Source organism: Glycine max, chromosome 14 (genome assembly GCF_000004515.6).
Source record: "Glycine max cultivar Williams 82 chromosome 14, Glycine_max_v4.0, whole genome shotgun sequence".
Lineage (NCBI taxonomy): Eukaryota > Viridiplantae > Streptophyta > Magnoliopsida > Fabales > Fabaceae > Glycine > Glycine max.
This window is the reverse complement of record NC_038250.2, coordinates 8,904,836-8,921,584: the sequence shown is the minus strand read 5'-3', so window position 1 is coordinate 8,921,584 and position 16,749 is coordinate 8,904,836. Positions and strand designations below refer to the sequence as shown.

General features: G+C 32.8%; 2 protein-coding genes, 1 long non-coding RNA gene and 1 other non-coding gene across 4 annotated transcripts; all 4 read left to right on the top strand.

The window, feature by feature from the left end:
* The first annotated feature begins 2,892 nt into the window (after nucleotides 1-2,892).
* Nucleotides 2,893-8,375, top strand: LOC100813135 (far upstream element-binding protein 1). Its single transcript, XM_003544473.5, has 6 exons — nucleotides 2,893-3,269; nucleotides 3,387-3,673; nucleotides 4,232-4,321; nucleotides 4,427-4,498; nucleotides 4,772-4,891; nucleotides 7,062-8,375. Exons 1-6 carry the CDS (start codon nucleotides 2,975-2,977, stop codon nucleotides 8,208-8,210), a joined length of 2,013 nt encoding a protein of 670 aa, XP_003544521.1. The 5' UTR covers nucleotides 2,893-2,974; the 3' UTR covers nucleotides 8,211-8,375.
* A 3,528-nt stretch (nucleotides 8,376-11,903) lies between these two features.
* Nucleotides 11,904-13,702, top strand: LOC106795997 (uncharacterized). Its single transcript, XR_001384694.2, has 2 exons — nucleotides 11,904-12,000; nucleotides 12,690-13,702. It is a non-coding gene; the product is annotated as an uncharacterized lncRNA (long non-coding RNA).
* Nucleotides 13,229-13,315, top strand: LOC112999437 (small nucleolar RNA R16). Its single transcript, XR_003264624.1, has one exon. It is a non-coding gene; the product is annotated as a small nucleolar RNA R16 (small nucleolar RNA).
* Nucleotides 13,703-14,989: 1,287 nt separating the features above from the next.
* On the top strand, nucleotides 14,990-16,221 carry LOC100306429 (metallothionein-like protein 1). The gene is made up of 2 exons (XM_006595953.3): nucleotides 14,990-15,223; nucleotides 15,809-16,221. Exons 1-2 carry the CDS (start codon nucleotides 15,174-15,176, stop codon nucleotides 15,984-15,986), a joined length of 228 nt encoding a protein of 75 aa, XP_006596016.1. The 5' UTR covers nucleotides 14,990-15,173; the 3' UTR covers nucleotides 15,987-16,221.
* The last annotated feature ends 528 nt before the right edge of the window (nucleotides 16,222-16,749 follow it).

Below are 16,749 nucleotides of genomic sequence, written 5' to 3'. Positions count from 1 at the left end.
GTCGAGTGCATTGATGGACAACAGACATAGAAAAAAATCATAAATGTATAAAAATTGTTAGGATAAATAAGGATCAACTATCAGTCAAGATTTATCAAAAAAAAAAATAACTTAGATACATGGACTTTCATGGATATGAGTATAGACTTATTGTTAGTACTCTTCTCCAATTATAATTGGAATAATCTCTATATAATAAATTATCATAGTTAAAAGTTAATATTATTAAAACGGGTTAAAATATCCTAGTCAACTCAACTCATCATGAATTTGGGTTGGATTGATAAAAGATTTTTTTGTAATTAACTTAAAAAATGAACTTGATCTATCTACAATCACTTGGATGGAATCCGTGGAAAGTTAGACTGTCCATTTGATCTACTTAAAAAAAACTTATTATTTTAAGATATTTTTTAATCATCAAATACTTCTATCATAGAATTATTTGTTGTTTTGTTTGATTTGTGATAATTGTTTTGTATGTGTGATCATGAAATACTTTTGTGATAATATTACTTTGACTTGTTGAATTCGTAATGATTTAAAAAAATTGATTTCTTTGTAATTGAAATTGCTAAAATAATAAAAAGTTACAAGCAAATGCAATCACAATTTTTTTTAAGAAAAAATGATTTTTTGTTGAAATTTGTTTTTTAATTTTCTTAAAAAAATTGGCGAGTTAATGTGTTTAACACACCAACATGTGTGGAATCGTTTGTGGCAATATTTTTAAGACTGACAAAGAAATGAGTCGGGTTAGATTACACTATTGATTAGGTGAGTCAATATTGGATCTGAGTGATACATTTTGACAAACTCTAATTATGATTGAAAAACGATGTACCAAATAATATTATATGATACATGTATCTAATTTTTGTCCATTCATTATGGTTAAATATTTTAATAATCTCATGAGTGTATTACTTTTCTCATATTTAATGATATCACCTTCAAAATATTCTTCATTTAATTATAATTTTATTTCATCCACACTAAAGTATAAGCAAAAAAAATTTAATGCGTGTTGAACTAAAATATAAGTAAAATTTAACTAATTCTCTTTTATTTAATAATAATATCTTTAAAATACTTTTCATTTAATTAGAGATTTATTTTCAACAACCTTCTTTTTTTCATATATAATTAATGTAAAAGGTACTTTAGAAAGTAAAATAATCTTTTTATTGAGATTATCAAAATTAAATGATGTTAATAATTTTTTTATGGCTATACTTTATTTTTTTAGCTTATATTTAAATTCGGATGAAGTATTTTTCAGCTTATTTTGATAATCTCTCCAAGATAATTTCATATGAACAATTTATGTGGGGCTTATGAAAAGATTCACTTCCAAATTCTATCAAGGCCAAACATATAGAAATTGAGTATTTTTTATTTTGTCATTTCTTTCTTCAAATTACTATAAATATTAACTTGTGTAAGGATAAATCGTGATTTTTTACATACATCCTTTTAATTTTAACACCTTCATTTATATTTTAATAATGTTTTAATTAATTATTAAATGTTTATTTTTGAATTTTTTTTATGTGTATGGTATGTTTTTCATTGTGTCACTCTTTTTTTCTTAAAAAAAAAATCACGATACTTCGAATTTTGTTTTTTGAATGCTATAAGTAGGTAAACGATGGCTTTTTAAATATTTTATTATATATATATATATATATATATATATATATATATATATATATATATAATGTTAGTATATTAATTATTTAGTTGGTTTTAAAATTTTAAATTTATTTTTATCCATCATTCTCTCCACTTGGTGACCATGGCTGAGACTTTTTCATGATCATCGCCTCCACTTGGCGGTCATCATTGCCTTTGCTTTGCGTTCATGGTTGACACTCTAACCATCATCACCTTCGATTAGCAACCATGGTCGACACCCTCACACCACCATTAATTGCCTCTGCTTGGTAGTGAACTCGCCTTCTTAGCATCATATATTAATGTTAACATAAATGAATATCATGTTAGATAAACACATTATTACCAAGTCGTGTGAGGTCTAGATCTTTTGTTTTTGCAGCAGTTTTGGGAGGCTTGATCTGAGATAGTTGTGGGATCATCATGTTGCTGACCCTTTTGTTGTGGGAGGCTTGTTGGTGTTTTGGAATGGTTTTCTCTCTTTGAGAGGCTTTGTATTATGGGAACTTTCTTGTACTCTCTCTTTGGTTGTTGGAACACACCTTGTGTTGCCTTAAAAAAACTTGTATTATTAATACATAACTGTTTAAATAATTTTAGATCTGGTTGGGACAACCTAAAGGTATAGGTATCATGCAATCTAAACATGACTTAAAAAATATTAGGTTTAATTTCTTAAATTCAAACTTGTTAAAAATTCTTTTCAAGCCAAACCAAATTAATAAACTTGAGTCATAAACACCTCTGATAATTATTGATTATGTTCGAAATCCTCCCAATATCAATGTTTCTACTTGACAAGAGTTTTATTGTCTAATACAATGGGAAATAAAAACAACAAAAAAATATATATATGAAACTAATATTAAAGCTAGTTTTAATTCTTAAAATTTTAAAACTTAGAAAAAAAAAGCCTCTCAAATATGGCTAAGAAATTAAAACCATACAATTTTTAACAAAAAAAAAAATTCAAACCAAAATTACAATTAAGCCATTAAGAAGATAAATTATAATTATCATATTGAGTAAAATTTGCTTAGTTAAGCAACAGTCATGTATTATAAATCATAATTAATCATGATATCTTGTGACCAAAATACTAATAATATATTAATATTTGTCTAAAAAAAGATAATATATTAATATTAAGCGAGACGAATTTTTTGATTAGTATTATCCACTATAAAAAAGGTCAGGACACGTGAAGCGCAGCAGCAGCTAAACGAGTAGAGTGAGTGGGTTTTCGATTTCAATACTTGCTCTCTCCCATTAGGGTTTCTTCCTCAACCCAATCCCCATGGCTGACGAATCTCAATATTCGGCGAACCCCGACAGCATCCCCACCCCACCCTCCCTCAAGCGGAAGTACAACGACGACCGCCCCACCGGTTTCTCCGACGGCCCCGACTCGGTGGCGCCGCCACCCCCCTCCTACAACAGCGTCCCTCCCCCCTCCTCCGCCGCCTCCGACTTCGAGCTCGCCAAACAGCGCGCCCAAGAAGTCGCTGCTCGCCTCCTCAGCGGCGCCCCTCCCCTCGACCCCACCAAACGCCCCAAGCACGACAACAACGGCTCTTCCTTCGACTCCATCGGTCAGGGTTTTATTCCTCAAATAATCACTTGTTTCCACTTGCTTTTATAAAACAAGTACTTAATTTTGAATACTAGTTATGTACATGTATAGTTAGGGTTTTGTTTCTCATTTGCAGATGTGAATCCGTATTCGGTACCGTCGATTTCGCCGTCAGCGGTGTCGTACTCGCACCAGGTCGGCGGTGCGAGCAAGAAGATTGATATCCCCAATGGGAGGGTTGGTGTTATCATTGGAAAAGGTGGTGAGACCATCAAGTACCTTCAGCTGCAGTCTGGTGCCAAAATTCAAGTTACTCGTGATATGGATGCTGATCCGAATTCGGCTACTAGGACTGTTGAGCTTATGGGTTCTCCTGATGCTATTGCCACTGCTGAGAAGCTTATCAACGAAGTTCTTGCCGAGGTATTACCCTGTTGTTTTTTCTTTGTTGTGGTATGGTTTGGTAATTTGGATTTTGATGAGAAAATCAATGGTTGATAATTCTACACATTCATGATTTTATAATTTATGTGCTCCTAACCGTGGTCATAGTGGTGGTTTTGTTGTGTTCCTTGATATTGTGGCAAATTGCAGACAATTGTGGATGGTGCAGCCACAATTGCGGTTGCAGAGACTCAAAAAACGTTGATGCTGCTGCCAGCATTGTGGCTGTGGATCGATTTCTAAAACCTTGCTAACATTAATAATTGGTTTTCTCTTCAACGTCTTGGATTATTTAGGGGTATTGTATTGTGGGTGATAGTGTTAATACAGCTTATTGAATGCCTTAAATTACTTGAAAATGTTAAGGGTTGAATGGCTTTTGTGATTTTGACATGATAAATAGTTTGTTTCCATGGAAAATATTTTTTGTTGTTGTTGACTTCTTATTACTTGCACATGGGCACACATTAGAAAAGCCATTATGATTGAAGCGGATTTTTAAAAAAGAATTTGCTTTTAACATGGTGTTTTTAATAGGCTGAAACTGGAGGTTCTGGCATTATTGCTCGACGAGTGGCTGGACAAGCTGGGTCTGATGAGTATGTGTCAAAGATCCCTAATAACAAGGTGTGCAAAGGGGTTGTGTGTACACATATGATTTATGTGATGTATTTAGTGCTTTAATTCTTTGGGTTTGTTTTGGCTGGGATGTTTTACGGTTATTTTCTGCAGGTTGGTCTTGTAATTGGTAAAGGAGGAGAAACAATAAAGAACATGCAAGCTTCAACTGGAGCAAGAATTCAGGTTTCCCTTTTAAATATTATTGTCTTCATTTCAGTGTGCCTTTGATAATTATTTTCATATGGCTTTTCCATTACTTTGTTATCACTATTACTGTTTATTTTACCGTTTCATTCTCTGGGCATGCATTCCAAAGCACCATTTTGTGAGAAGCAACAAATTGTTACTTCTCCTTGAACGTTTGGGGGGGGGGGTGTTGAACTGAAAAACAGACACACTATATTGTTTACTTCCCATGTATTATTGTTGTTCATAATGTATTGTTTGCCTTTTCAGGTGATTCCTCTTCATCTTCCACCAGGTGACACATCTACTGAAAGAACATTAAAAATTGAAGGGACCCCTGAACAAATTGAGTCTGCAAAACAAATGGTTAACCAAGTCATAAGTGGCGAGGTATGTTCAGTACCCCTCTCGTTTTGTTGGATTTGGCTTTGGTATAGCTTGTTTTGCTTGCCGTATGCCGAGTCTAGTTTGGTTTATTTGTTGTATTTTGATCTGCACCATTATTTACATTTTTTTTTGGTATTTTCTATATTTGCATGTTTAAAATTATGCAAAATGGTTGAGTTTGATGAAACTAGATGAATTTATGTCTGGATATTTGCTTATCGATTGATAGATGGGTAACATTCTATTGACTTGCCAATTGGGTCTTGATTCGTCATTGTGTTTTACTGCTAAATTTCTACAGCATATTTGAATTCTTTTGTAGGTCGAAACCTGATTATGGAACTCTGACTGTATCTAGTTTAATTGTTACATGGATACTGTAGTAGCATGCATTTGGCATGGTCCAGGTTTATGACTACTGTCTTAAACTTCCAGGGCCTGTCTAGTTCTTATTACTTACTAACTCTTGTGTGTGCAGTGTTTGTGTGTGTAGGCTTCCGCAAAATACTTAACTACATTGGTACTCACTACTTATATATATATATATATTCATAAATTTGATTGAGGAGGATAGTCAAGATATATATTTTTGAAACGAACAGCTCAATTTTATAGTCCAATATACCAATCTATTGCACAGACTGTTTTTAACTATTGTTAAGTTTTGTTCATAGGCTTGTGCTGTGCTTTAGATTCTTGGGGACCTCAAGGTTACCTTAATGTCATATAGTTGTGTCAGTGGATACTCATTGGGATTATAGCCTGTTCAACCATGGTCTATATCTATGAATTGTTGTATCCTATATGACTGATCTTGTTATTGGGACTTATGTAGGGTTAGTTTGTATTGGACCATTAGTGACACCAACATGGAATCCCTTTGTTGGTGTTCTCTCAGCTTGCGATGGTATGGTTCTAAACCTCTTTTGATATTTATTAGAGGGAAATAAGTCTCCTATTAATGTGTATACCTTGTCATAATTGGACTGGATTTGAATTGTCACGTTGGTATCCTTTTAGACAATGCCTTTTATGCCTTTCAGTTTGCTTTTCAAAAGGTTGTGTGTCATCTTGTCTTATGCTGGACTTACATTTGGGATAATAACCTGAAACTTCTCCATTGTAAAGCTCTTAACATTTTTCCCCTTTACATTATTATTCCTGTCCTTTTTGTAGTCTTCTAGTTGTTTCAACTAACAATTATCATATTCTCTTGTTGAAATCATTGTAGACAATGCTATTTGTCCCTTCCAATTCATCGGTTGAAAGAACTGTTGTATATTTGAGATTGATATATAGTTTTATCCTTGTGTCTTGTGCTGGACTTTTGTTTGGCATGATAACCTAAAACTTTCCGTTCTGAAGCTCTTAATTTTTTTTACCAATCCTGCAATTTCTGTCCATTTCAGTCTTCTATTTCAGCAAATTATTATGTATTGTTTGTTTTTGTTCTGTTAAATATTTGTCAGCAAATTTTTGTACCCCCACTTGTCTTTCTCCTTTGATTCTCTTTCAGTTCAAATAGTTGGGTATTTGTGCTTTTTAATTGATGGTTCTTTTAAGGTTGATCTCTAAGATTGGGTGGAGGGGGATGGTTGAGAGGACACTTTTCTATTTACCTGGAGCCAAGAGAAATTGTCTAGACGGTTTGTATAACTTGGATTTATGGATGCTCCTACTTCTGTTGTTATTGTGTTAGACCATAAATTTAGCTTGTTTAATTACAGTGAATGATTTATAATAATGTAATAATTGGGATACAAGCTTTTGATATTTTGAGATACTATATAGTGGATTGCCTTATGAGGCAACGAAGATCATATCCTTGTTGCTTCTATTTTTTGTGCTTTTCTTTTTGTACCCATTCGTTTCGAATAGGGAGGGTGTGCTTCTGCTGGAGTAACTCGGTTATATCTCGAACCAGTACGGTATGTAGGCCTTTATACTCCTTTCTGATGCTGTATGGAATATGTTAATGTAACATACCCTTCATCTTGTGTTATTTATATGTTAATGTAGCATATATCCTTCATCTTGTGTTATTTATATGTTGACTTTTAGTGATGTATGTTTTAGTTGTCTATTTGTTTGTGTATCTGTTGCTGCTGTATGTACTGTCATCTTAGGTGAGTTCACTTGTTTTTATTTGTGGTTACAACTTTTCTTTTTGCAGAATCGTCATAGAAATCCAGCAATGTCTGGTGGTTATTCTCAGCAAGGTTACCAAGCTCGGCCACCCACTAGCTGGGGTCCCCCTGCTGCTCCTATGCAACAATCTGGTTATGGCTATGTGCAGCCAGGAGCATACTCTGGTCCACCCCAGTATAACATGCCTCAGCAACAATATGCAGGCTATCCTCCCCAGTCATCTGGTGGATATTCTGCCACCAACTGGGATCAGTCCACTGCCCCACAGCAGCAGTCAACCCATGCAGGGTATGATTACTATAGTCAACAGCAGCAGCAAAATCCTGCACCTTCATCTGATGGGACTGCTTACAATTACAGCCAGCCACCTTCCTCTGGTTATAACCAACCGGGACAGGGCTATGCTCAGGATGGCTATGGTGGATATCATGCGCCACCACAATTAGGGTATGGTCAGCCACCATCATATGATCAGCAGCAAGGTTATAGCTCAGCCCCCAGCTATGGTAGCAACCCAGCTCAAGAGGGCCACACTGCCAACTATGGATCCCAGGGGGATTCAACCCAAGCTCCACCTGCCCAGCCTCCAAGTCAAGGTTATGGTACAAGCCAACAACCTAGCCCAAATGCTGCCAACTATCCACCACAAGCTCAGCCAGGTTATGGCGTGCCCCCAACCTCCCAACCAGCAGCTTATGGTAGTCAACCTCCAGCACAATCTGGTTATGGATCTGGCTATGGACCCCCTCAGACCCAAAAGCCTAGTGGCACGCCGCCTGTGTATGGACAATCCCAATCACCTAACACAGCAGGAGGCTATGGTCAATCTGGTCATTTGCAATCTGGATATCCCCCTTCTCAGCCCCCACCTTCTGGAGGATATGCCCAACCAGAGTCAGGTTCTCAAAAAGCTCCACCATCTGGTTACGGTGGTGCAGTGCAGCCGGGGTATGGTCCACCATCATATGGTGGTGTCCCAGCAGGTGGTCAACCAGGTTATGGCCAGGCTCCTCCATCGTATAGCAACAGTTCTTATGGTGCTGGTGGTTATGCTCAGCCTCCAGTATATTCCAGCGATGGTAATGCAGGTGGGACTACTCGCGGAACCTATGATGGAGCACCTGCCCAGGCTGTTCAACAGGCTAGTGTTGCTAAAACGTCACCTCAGAGTTGATTTAGTATAGTTTGTCAAATTTGGATCTTTCTGAATTGTCTGTTTTAATTTTGTTGTAGTTTCTGTTGTAGTAGTGACGCATTTACATAGCTTTGCGGTGTTGAGATGGATGCATTACACTTTATTTTCTGTCTTAATTAATTTAATTCCTGCGTTTGCGTGTTACTTGACTTCCGGGAAAATAAAGCAACGACTAGCATGAAATGGAAAAGCCAACTAAGTACTAGTTGGTCACAAAATATAATATGCAGGAGGCAAATGCGGCACTAGTAGAAATCTTTTTCAAAATTGAAAGACGAATAATTGCGTTCTTCATAAGTAAGACATTGGTTAGGAAGATCTTATGCAATATATAGATGCCTACAATTTGGTGCAAAGGTACACATTTATGTGTTTGGCCGAACGATAAGCTATCTGGTTATATTTTCTGGTGAGCGGTTTTAAGATCAATTTTAAATGATATTGAATTTACAAAATTGATTTTGAAGTAACGTATAATGACATCCATAAGCATAGATCCCTGAGATGTTGATTCTTTACTAGACAATAGGGGAATGCACCCCCCTTTTTTGGGTATATAAATGGAAGAGAAAAAAAGGGAGATAAAGTATGCGATGAAAAATAAAGAAAAAAATGAGGAAAAATAAATGAAAGTGAAAATAAATATATTAATGTATTGATATTAATAACGACTTCTTTATAATCCGGGTGGCAATAGTATATGTAATATGCAAACAACCAAAAGAAGAAAGAAAAGGAAAAAAAAAATGACAACTGAATTCTCATTTCTTGGAGTCTATTTCAGAAGAGCACGGGTAAACATACACCTGAGTGAGGTGTACTAGGTGGGAGGAGGAAAAAGATAGAAAGAAAGAAGTAAAAGAGATTGGAAACGACAAATGTGATGTAATGACAAATAAAAAAAGAAATAAAAAAACATAAGATGGGACAGAATGTAAATATATGTTTATTTATATATAAAGTAAATTATATTAATTATTTTTGAAATTTTGTGAAATTACAAAAAAATTTCTGTTTCTCCCATCCTTAGAATACTATCTTAATAATTATTTAAAAATATTACACAAATACTTCTTATATATTACACTAATTTTCTTAATTGTTAATAAAATATTACATTGCATCCCTTCTATAAGGAAGATTGTTGTAATTTATTCTCTCTTTATAAAACTATATAAAAGAATGTTTGATTTTATGATGTGATTGCATGTGATAATCATATTCATTACTTTCAAATAATTCTATTAAATTGATTTAATCATTTTATTAAATTTTAAATTAATTAATATTATATATATATATATATATATATATATTAATTGATTGATTCAAATTAATTAATAATTAAAGATTTTATTTAAATTTCTCTTGATAGTTTCATTACATCTTAAATTAATTGATGTGATATTAATTGATTGATTCAAAAATATATATTCAATATATTTTATTGAATAATATTTATATTTATATTATATGTGTGTGAACGAATAAGAATTTTGCATTAACATATCTTTTTACTTTTTATAACACACTTTTTTTTCTTATATTATTTCTTATTTGATCATAAATTTTATCATTTCCTTGTCTCTTGACTTTCTTTGCTTCCTCGATGTTTTGATTTGTGTTTTTTTCCTATAAAATTAATTTTTTCTTCTTCCTATAATTAGTTCTTTGACTTAGATGCAATTTTGGTCCCATATCCATGTTAAAATAAAGATATTTGGTTCCTCAATTTTAAAAAAGTCTGCGACTCTAATTTCCTATTTCAAAATAGAGACATTTAATCTTCTTATTTTACTAAATTTTTAATTTTTTTTACTTATTTTTTTTTATTTTGATCCAATTGAATCATAGACCTAACATATTAATTTAATATATCATAAAAAATGATTTAATTAATTATGATGTATGAAATAAAATGTAGATAAAATTAAAAATTGAATCAAAATTACTATTTTTTTAAATATGGAGATTAAATTTGTGAATTTTCTAAAATAAAAGAATCTTATATTTTTATTTTAAAATATGAGAACTAAAATTACAGATTTTTAAAAATGAAAGAATCAAATATTTTTATTTTAAAATAGAAAGAATAAAATTATTAGATATGACTTTCTTTCAACAATCTTTCTTACTTGATAATAGATCGAAGAAGTATATGTTGTTGGTACGTGTTTTGGTGCTTTATTCAGAAATGGAGTGAGCATGTGTAATAGCAAGTGCTTCTATTAGGAGATTCTCAGTACAATAATTGGTCTCACCTATTGGATGGAGGATGTCCCTCTCCTCCATCAGTTAATTTTCTTTATTAATTTTGATGTACTAGTTTCTAATTATATGTTTCTAATAGAAAAGGGTATATGTCTTGATAAACGTGATAATTATTTTGTTATAGCAATCTTATTTTCGTAAAGTAGTAAGCTTCTATCATTTTTTACTCCTTATTTTTGCAACATGTTTTTTCTAATTAAAAATATCAATCTGATTAAAGGAAAATTCAATAGGAAAAAATAAAAGCTAACAAATTACAAATGTGTTTAAAAGTGGTATGTGGTATGATACATTTTGAAAGAAAGAAACCAAAGTGAATAATTCACGTTTAAGAACAAATCTTTAATTTAATTTATTTGTATAATATTGTAGCTTTCATTAATATTAAACTAAATAATTAATAATTAATAATATATTAAAAATTTAAAATAATATAAAAAATTATTCATATAAATTATAAAAAATGAATTTAATACCTTTGGAAGACACGAAATATTAAGCTAGTGTTAAGAAAAAGCAGGCAAGTTCGTGTAATTTTATGGAAACCTCATGTTGTTAATGTAGTTTACTCTTATTATATATATTGGTATTGATTTAAGAAAGGCTAAAAAATCAACACACTTTGGTCAGGCACTAGTTTCTAGTGATTTTAAAAAACATGGCCGGTGGAAATAGAAAAAGAGAGGTCTATAAATAAAAAAAAAGAACAAACATAGAATCGAAACTGAAGGCCCGAAAACGGGACATGCTAGGTGCACCCAGCAACATTGTTGATGCACCCAACAATTAGGTGAATGGACAAAATTGTTCTTGTATTAAAAAAATAATTCCTTCTTTCGGAAGAAGGTTCTTCTGGTAGAACAATTTATTCTATCAGAAGAACCTTCTTCTGGAGAAGTTACCGGAAGAAGTTCTTCCGGTAACTTATTCGGAAGAAGGTTCTTCCGGTAAAACAAATTGTTCATTCGGAAGAACCTTCTTTCGGAAGAATAAATTGTTCTACCGGAAGAACCTTCTTCTGGAAACTTTCCGGAAGAACCTTCTTCCGAAAGAACAACAATTTGTTCTTTTGGAAGAACCTTCTTTCGGAAAGCTTCCGGAAGAAGGTTCTTCCGGAAAAAGGTTCTTCCGGTAGAACACAAATTGTTCTTCCGGAAGAAGGTTCTTCCGGAAAATTTCCGGAAGAACCTTCTTCCGGAAGATTTCCAGAAGAACCTTCTTCCGGAAGAAGAAATTATTTTTTTTAATGCAAGGGCAATTTTGCCCATTCACCTAATTGCTGGGTGCACCAGCAATGTTGCTGGGTGCACCTAGCATTTCCCCCCGAAAACGTAGCAGGCCCAAATTGGTTTGGATATCTTGAACGGTGTTTGGGTAATTTGGCGGCCGAAACAACAGATTAGGGTTTCCAGCACAAGTATATATATTGCATCATAGTAAGGTAATTAGGCATCAGCCTCTCTGATGGCATTTGGCGTTGTTGTTTTCTTTTGGTGAGGTGAGTTTCTGTTCTTTCTTACATTCGTGTGTTACTGTAGTTCGTTTTTGTTAGGGTGTAGGGTTTAGGGTTAGGGTTTAGGGTTAGGGTTTAATCGTAATAATATTGATGAAGGCTCTATTATAAGAGTCAACAGCAGGGGCTTGTTTCAATGGCCACCTGACTGCCGCTTAGAGCCAAAACGAAAGAACCAGTTGAAGATCCTTGAAATCAAACCCTTCTGTTTCAAGACACAATTTCTGGTCAAATTATTGTTATCATTAATAATAATTTTGTGAATTGTTGGCACTTAAGTCAGACACGGGTGTTTGTTGTTTTTTTTCCTCTCTAAACAAACAACCTTTTGCATGGTGCCAAAACAGAATCCGGCTATTGATTCACGATTGGAGGGACCTTCTCTTTCGTGGTTCCTTCAAATTTCAAGCAGCTATAATTTTTCTCTATTTTCTTCTAATTGGAGTAAGCTTTTTTTTTTCCTTCTTACAATCCCCAAAACAAGGATAGTTACTTGTACCTTTTCAACTTTTCACCATTTTTTTGGATATAGAATTGATTCCTAGCTATCCAAACACAATAATAGTAACTTTTGGCAAATGTTGCATGTGAATTTCAAAGTTGAGTTTTGGGTTGTTTTTTGTGAGCAAATGTGTTTACCCTGCTAACTTCATTTAAATGATTCTTTAATTTAGGTATATGTTTGAAGGCCACATGGGACGAAAATGAAGACCATTCTCCGGTTTTGATTCCCAATTTCATTTTGATTCTCTGAAGTTGAATAATATTTTTTTATTATTCCCATTATGTAAACAAATTTTGTTGTTGATGGTTTGATTTCACAAAATTTGATTGATTTTGTTCATGGTTTATGCACTGCATCTGTTTTACCCTCTCTATCTGTGTCCAATGTCGATGGCAGTGGAGATATAACTGATGCAAAGATCCATAAAGGTTGACTTACCAGCCCATTGCACCGATTTTGAAATTTGCCATGGGTCAAATGGACCTACCGAAATCCCCAAATATATAAGTTTTTAATGCAATTGTGTTATTTGTATGTGTAGAGTGAATTGGCAAGTGATGATTTATTGTTAAACCGCTTATTGATATACTGAAAAGCTGTGATGACATCAAACTCCACTTATCTGACGCCATTTAACTTTTATTTTGGTTTTATGTTTTGTTTTTGATTGCTTCGTTCTGTAGTGAACCTTACTATAGTGGTAAAAGGGTTGGCAAATGATGTTAAAATTTCTTATCCTACACACTGAATTTATACAGTGAAGATTAAAAACTCCGCTTATTATCTGATGCCTTCCAAGTCTTAACTTACTTTTTTGTCTTTTGGTTGTTCTATCTCTGAGTGATTGTGTGTGTTTATTTTGGGGTTTGAAAAAAATGTATCTGATTTGGCATAATTGTTCAACTTCTCTATGATGAAGAAATGCAGACGGGCGGACTGAACTGATGCCATGTTGATTGTCTGCCACTTCCAAATTTGGAATTTCTCTGAGATTATATTTTATGTGATTGGTGGTGTTTTTTTTATTATTTTTATTCTGGCAGGTAGTGTTTTTGTATTTCAAACCAGGAAACTGCTTCCAAATATGTATTTGATACTTTTGCAATGATGCAGTTGCATAAAAATATGTCTGGACATATGAAAATTTCTTATGATATAATATAATTGCTTCTTCTGAGCAAAGGTATCAGTCCATGATTTTGCATTCTTTTACCCGTCACTTCTGTACACTGAAGTAGTTTATGCCTTTGATATTTATATCAACAATTGGCTATTTGTTATTTTAATTTAGTGCTGCTATAGTTTTAATTTTACTTTATGGATTTTCTCCACGGACAGAATTTTCAGGATATGTTTTTCCCTAACTGGCCTTGAAATATGTATTTGGAAAATTGCTATTCGTTTTTGTCTTGTTTTTCTATAATGGGATTATGGTATACAACATCAAATAAGAGCCTATGCATCTAGACACCACAATCACAAGAATAAGAATAAGCACCGAAGACAGAACAGAGTTGGAAAAGAGCTGAGTCATGTTCATGTAAAATCTAACCAGATCAGAAGGCAAAGGATTAATAGTGGCAGTGTTGATAAAGACATAAAAAATTAACTTGAATGAGAAAAATCAGAAGATAAAAACTCAGGAAACTGAGTCCTGTATGTCAGTGAGTGATACCAGAGTTAAATTCGGAGATGGTGGGTAATCCCAAACATTAAGGCAATAGTAGCTTTTGATGACAGTGCATCAATTTTAAACTGCGATGATGGGTAGCTGATGACGCGTTTTGGGTAACTACTCCACATCAACCGAAGGTTGAAACTTGTAAAGTTTGCAAATTAATTAATCTAGTTGTTTCATAATTGTATTATTGGTACAAGGTTTGGAAGAATTGTGACTGACAGATAAATAATTTTGATACATGTTCTATTGGTCTATATTTAAAATATTATATGTAATTTACTCTCTCAATTCGTAATTATAACTTTTTAAGAAATTTTGTCTCTTTTTAAAGACTTCTTTTTTAATTTTTAGATATATTAATTAATTTTTAATGTATCATTAATTATTCTTTTTTTAATACTTTTCAAATATTAAAGAAAAATAATAAAGTGCTTTAAAAGATAAGAAAAGAATATTCTTTTTTCAAATATTAAAGAAAAATAATTAAGTAAATTAAAAGATAAGAAAAGAATAATTTAAGAATGATTGGATAAATAATTGACATATTTAATATAATTAATCAAATTAATTCTGTTTTTTTTAAGGGATATATGTATTGTTAATTGAAAAAGTCTTGTTAGGGATGGAGGGAGTATAAAATTATATAAGATTTTTAATAAAAACAAATCCAAAATATCATTGTTACGTTTACTTCGAAGAACATGAAATGTAACGATCACTAATGGACACCACAAAAATTAGAATGACGAGTGATGAAAACGAGGTCGACGTGGAAAAATTCATAGTATAGTTTATGCTTCTAATTACACATGATTGTGACACGTGGACGTTCAAGATTTCAAACAATCTCATCAACTCATTATAAATTCGGGTTACGATTAGTTGAAACTCATTCCACTGAGTGTAGTAATCAATCATCTTTTGTTTGTTCTTCAGTACTTTAGTGTGTGATTTAATTCCAAGATTTTGAGAATGTCTAGCTGTGGGTGTGGAAGTAGCTGCAACTGTGGCAGCAACTGCGGGTATAGATGCTTCTTCTTTTCTAATATGCTTGCTTGATTAACCTTTAAAACTATTGATTAGTATTGGAAATTAATTTTAACATGACTTTCAAATCTGTTAATGGGATTTTCGTGTGAATCTTATTAATTTTTCTTATTGCACAAGTTTCTAAGGGATAGGATTTGCTATGACTATTTTGATTGGATTTTTTAGTATCCTTTATTTTATGAAATTAGATGCTTTGTTTTCCGCCGACCAAAAAAAAAGATGCTTTTGTCTTCCTACCTAGATACATGGGTTTCTAGGGATATACAATTTTCCTATATTTTTTGGGTACGTAGTTTGATTCGCTTTGTGGGTGCCTATTTTGGTTGAAATTTATGAAATTCGAGGCTTTATTCTTTTTTCAACATCAGTAATTAAGAGGGTAGAACTATTCTCTTTGTTATTTTGATTACTTTTTCTTTGGAATGTTCTTCATAAAATTGTTCAAAAAACAAAATTGCTACTTTCAGTTTTTTTTTATATATATTTCTTGGATACCTTTTTTGTTTTCCCACATGTTTTCACGAACCTTACGTTTGTTGATTTTTCTTGTGTTTCAGTTGCAACAAGTACTCTTTTGACTTGAGCTATGTTGAGAAGACAACCACAGAGACTCTTGTTTTGGGTGTTGGGTCTGTGAAGGCCCAATTGGAGGGTGCTGAAATGGGTGTTGCAGCTGAGAACGGTGGCTGCAACTGTGGATCAAGCTGCACCTGCGACCCATGCAACTGCAAGTGAGGTCAAGATTTATAACCTTGAAGCAGAGATAACTGTAATATATGTATCAACAAATAATAAGAATTACGTGTTGTGTTTAATAAAGTGATCATGGCTCGAATTTGCAAATTCAAATGTTCTAGGATATTTGTTGCGAGTGTTTGAAGTATGGTTGCTTAGTGTTTGGTTGGTCTATCATAAATATGTAAATTTGAATCATCAATCTCTGCTTATAAATGGACTACTTTTGGTGTTATATGAATAAGAAGTTTGTTGGGTTACTTCATTAAGTTGGGCATAGCGGCAATAGTGTTGCATTTAAATATATTATTACGGCTAATTAGTAATTAGAATAAGATTAATGTTATATATATATATATATATATATATATATATATATATATATAATAAAATAAAATTTAAGAAGTTTCAACTGTAGCAAACATGAAATCAATCTACAGTAATATTTACAAAATTGATTACTTCCGTAAGACACTGAAAAAATTTGAAAAAAGGATTACTATAATAAAAAAAATTGACCGAGCAATAAGGTTCTGAAATAAATAAATAGATTAATATTAAGTGAAACGATAATTAAAGCAGGGAAGAACTCAAATTTACGATAGCCTTGTGACCCTTGGATTGAAAGGAGATTAGCTATCCATGAAAATATTCATGGGAGGGTTTGATTCAGTAAAATAAGAAAAGATAAGAAAGGGGAAAAAGGGAAGAGAAGAGAGCACAAAAACTTAATATGAAATTAAAATGAGAGTGTAATGTGTGA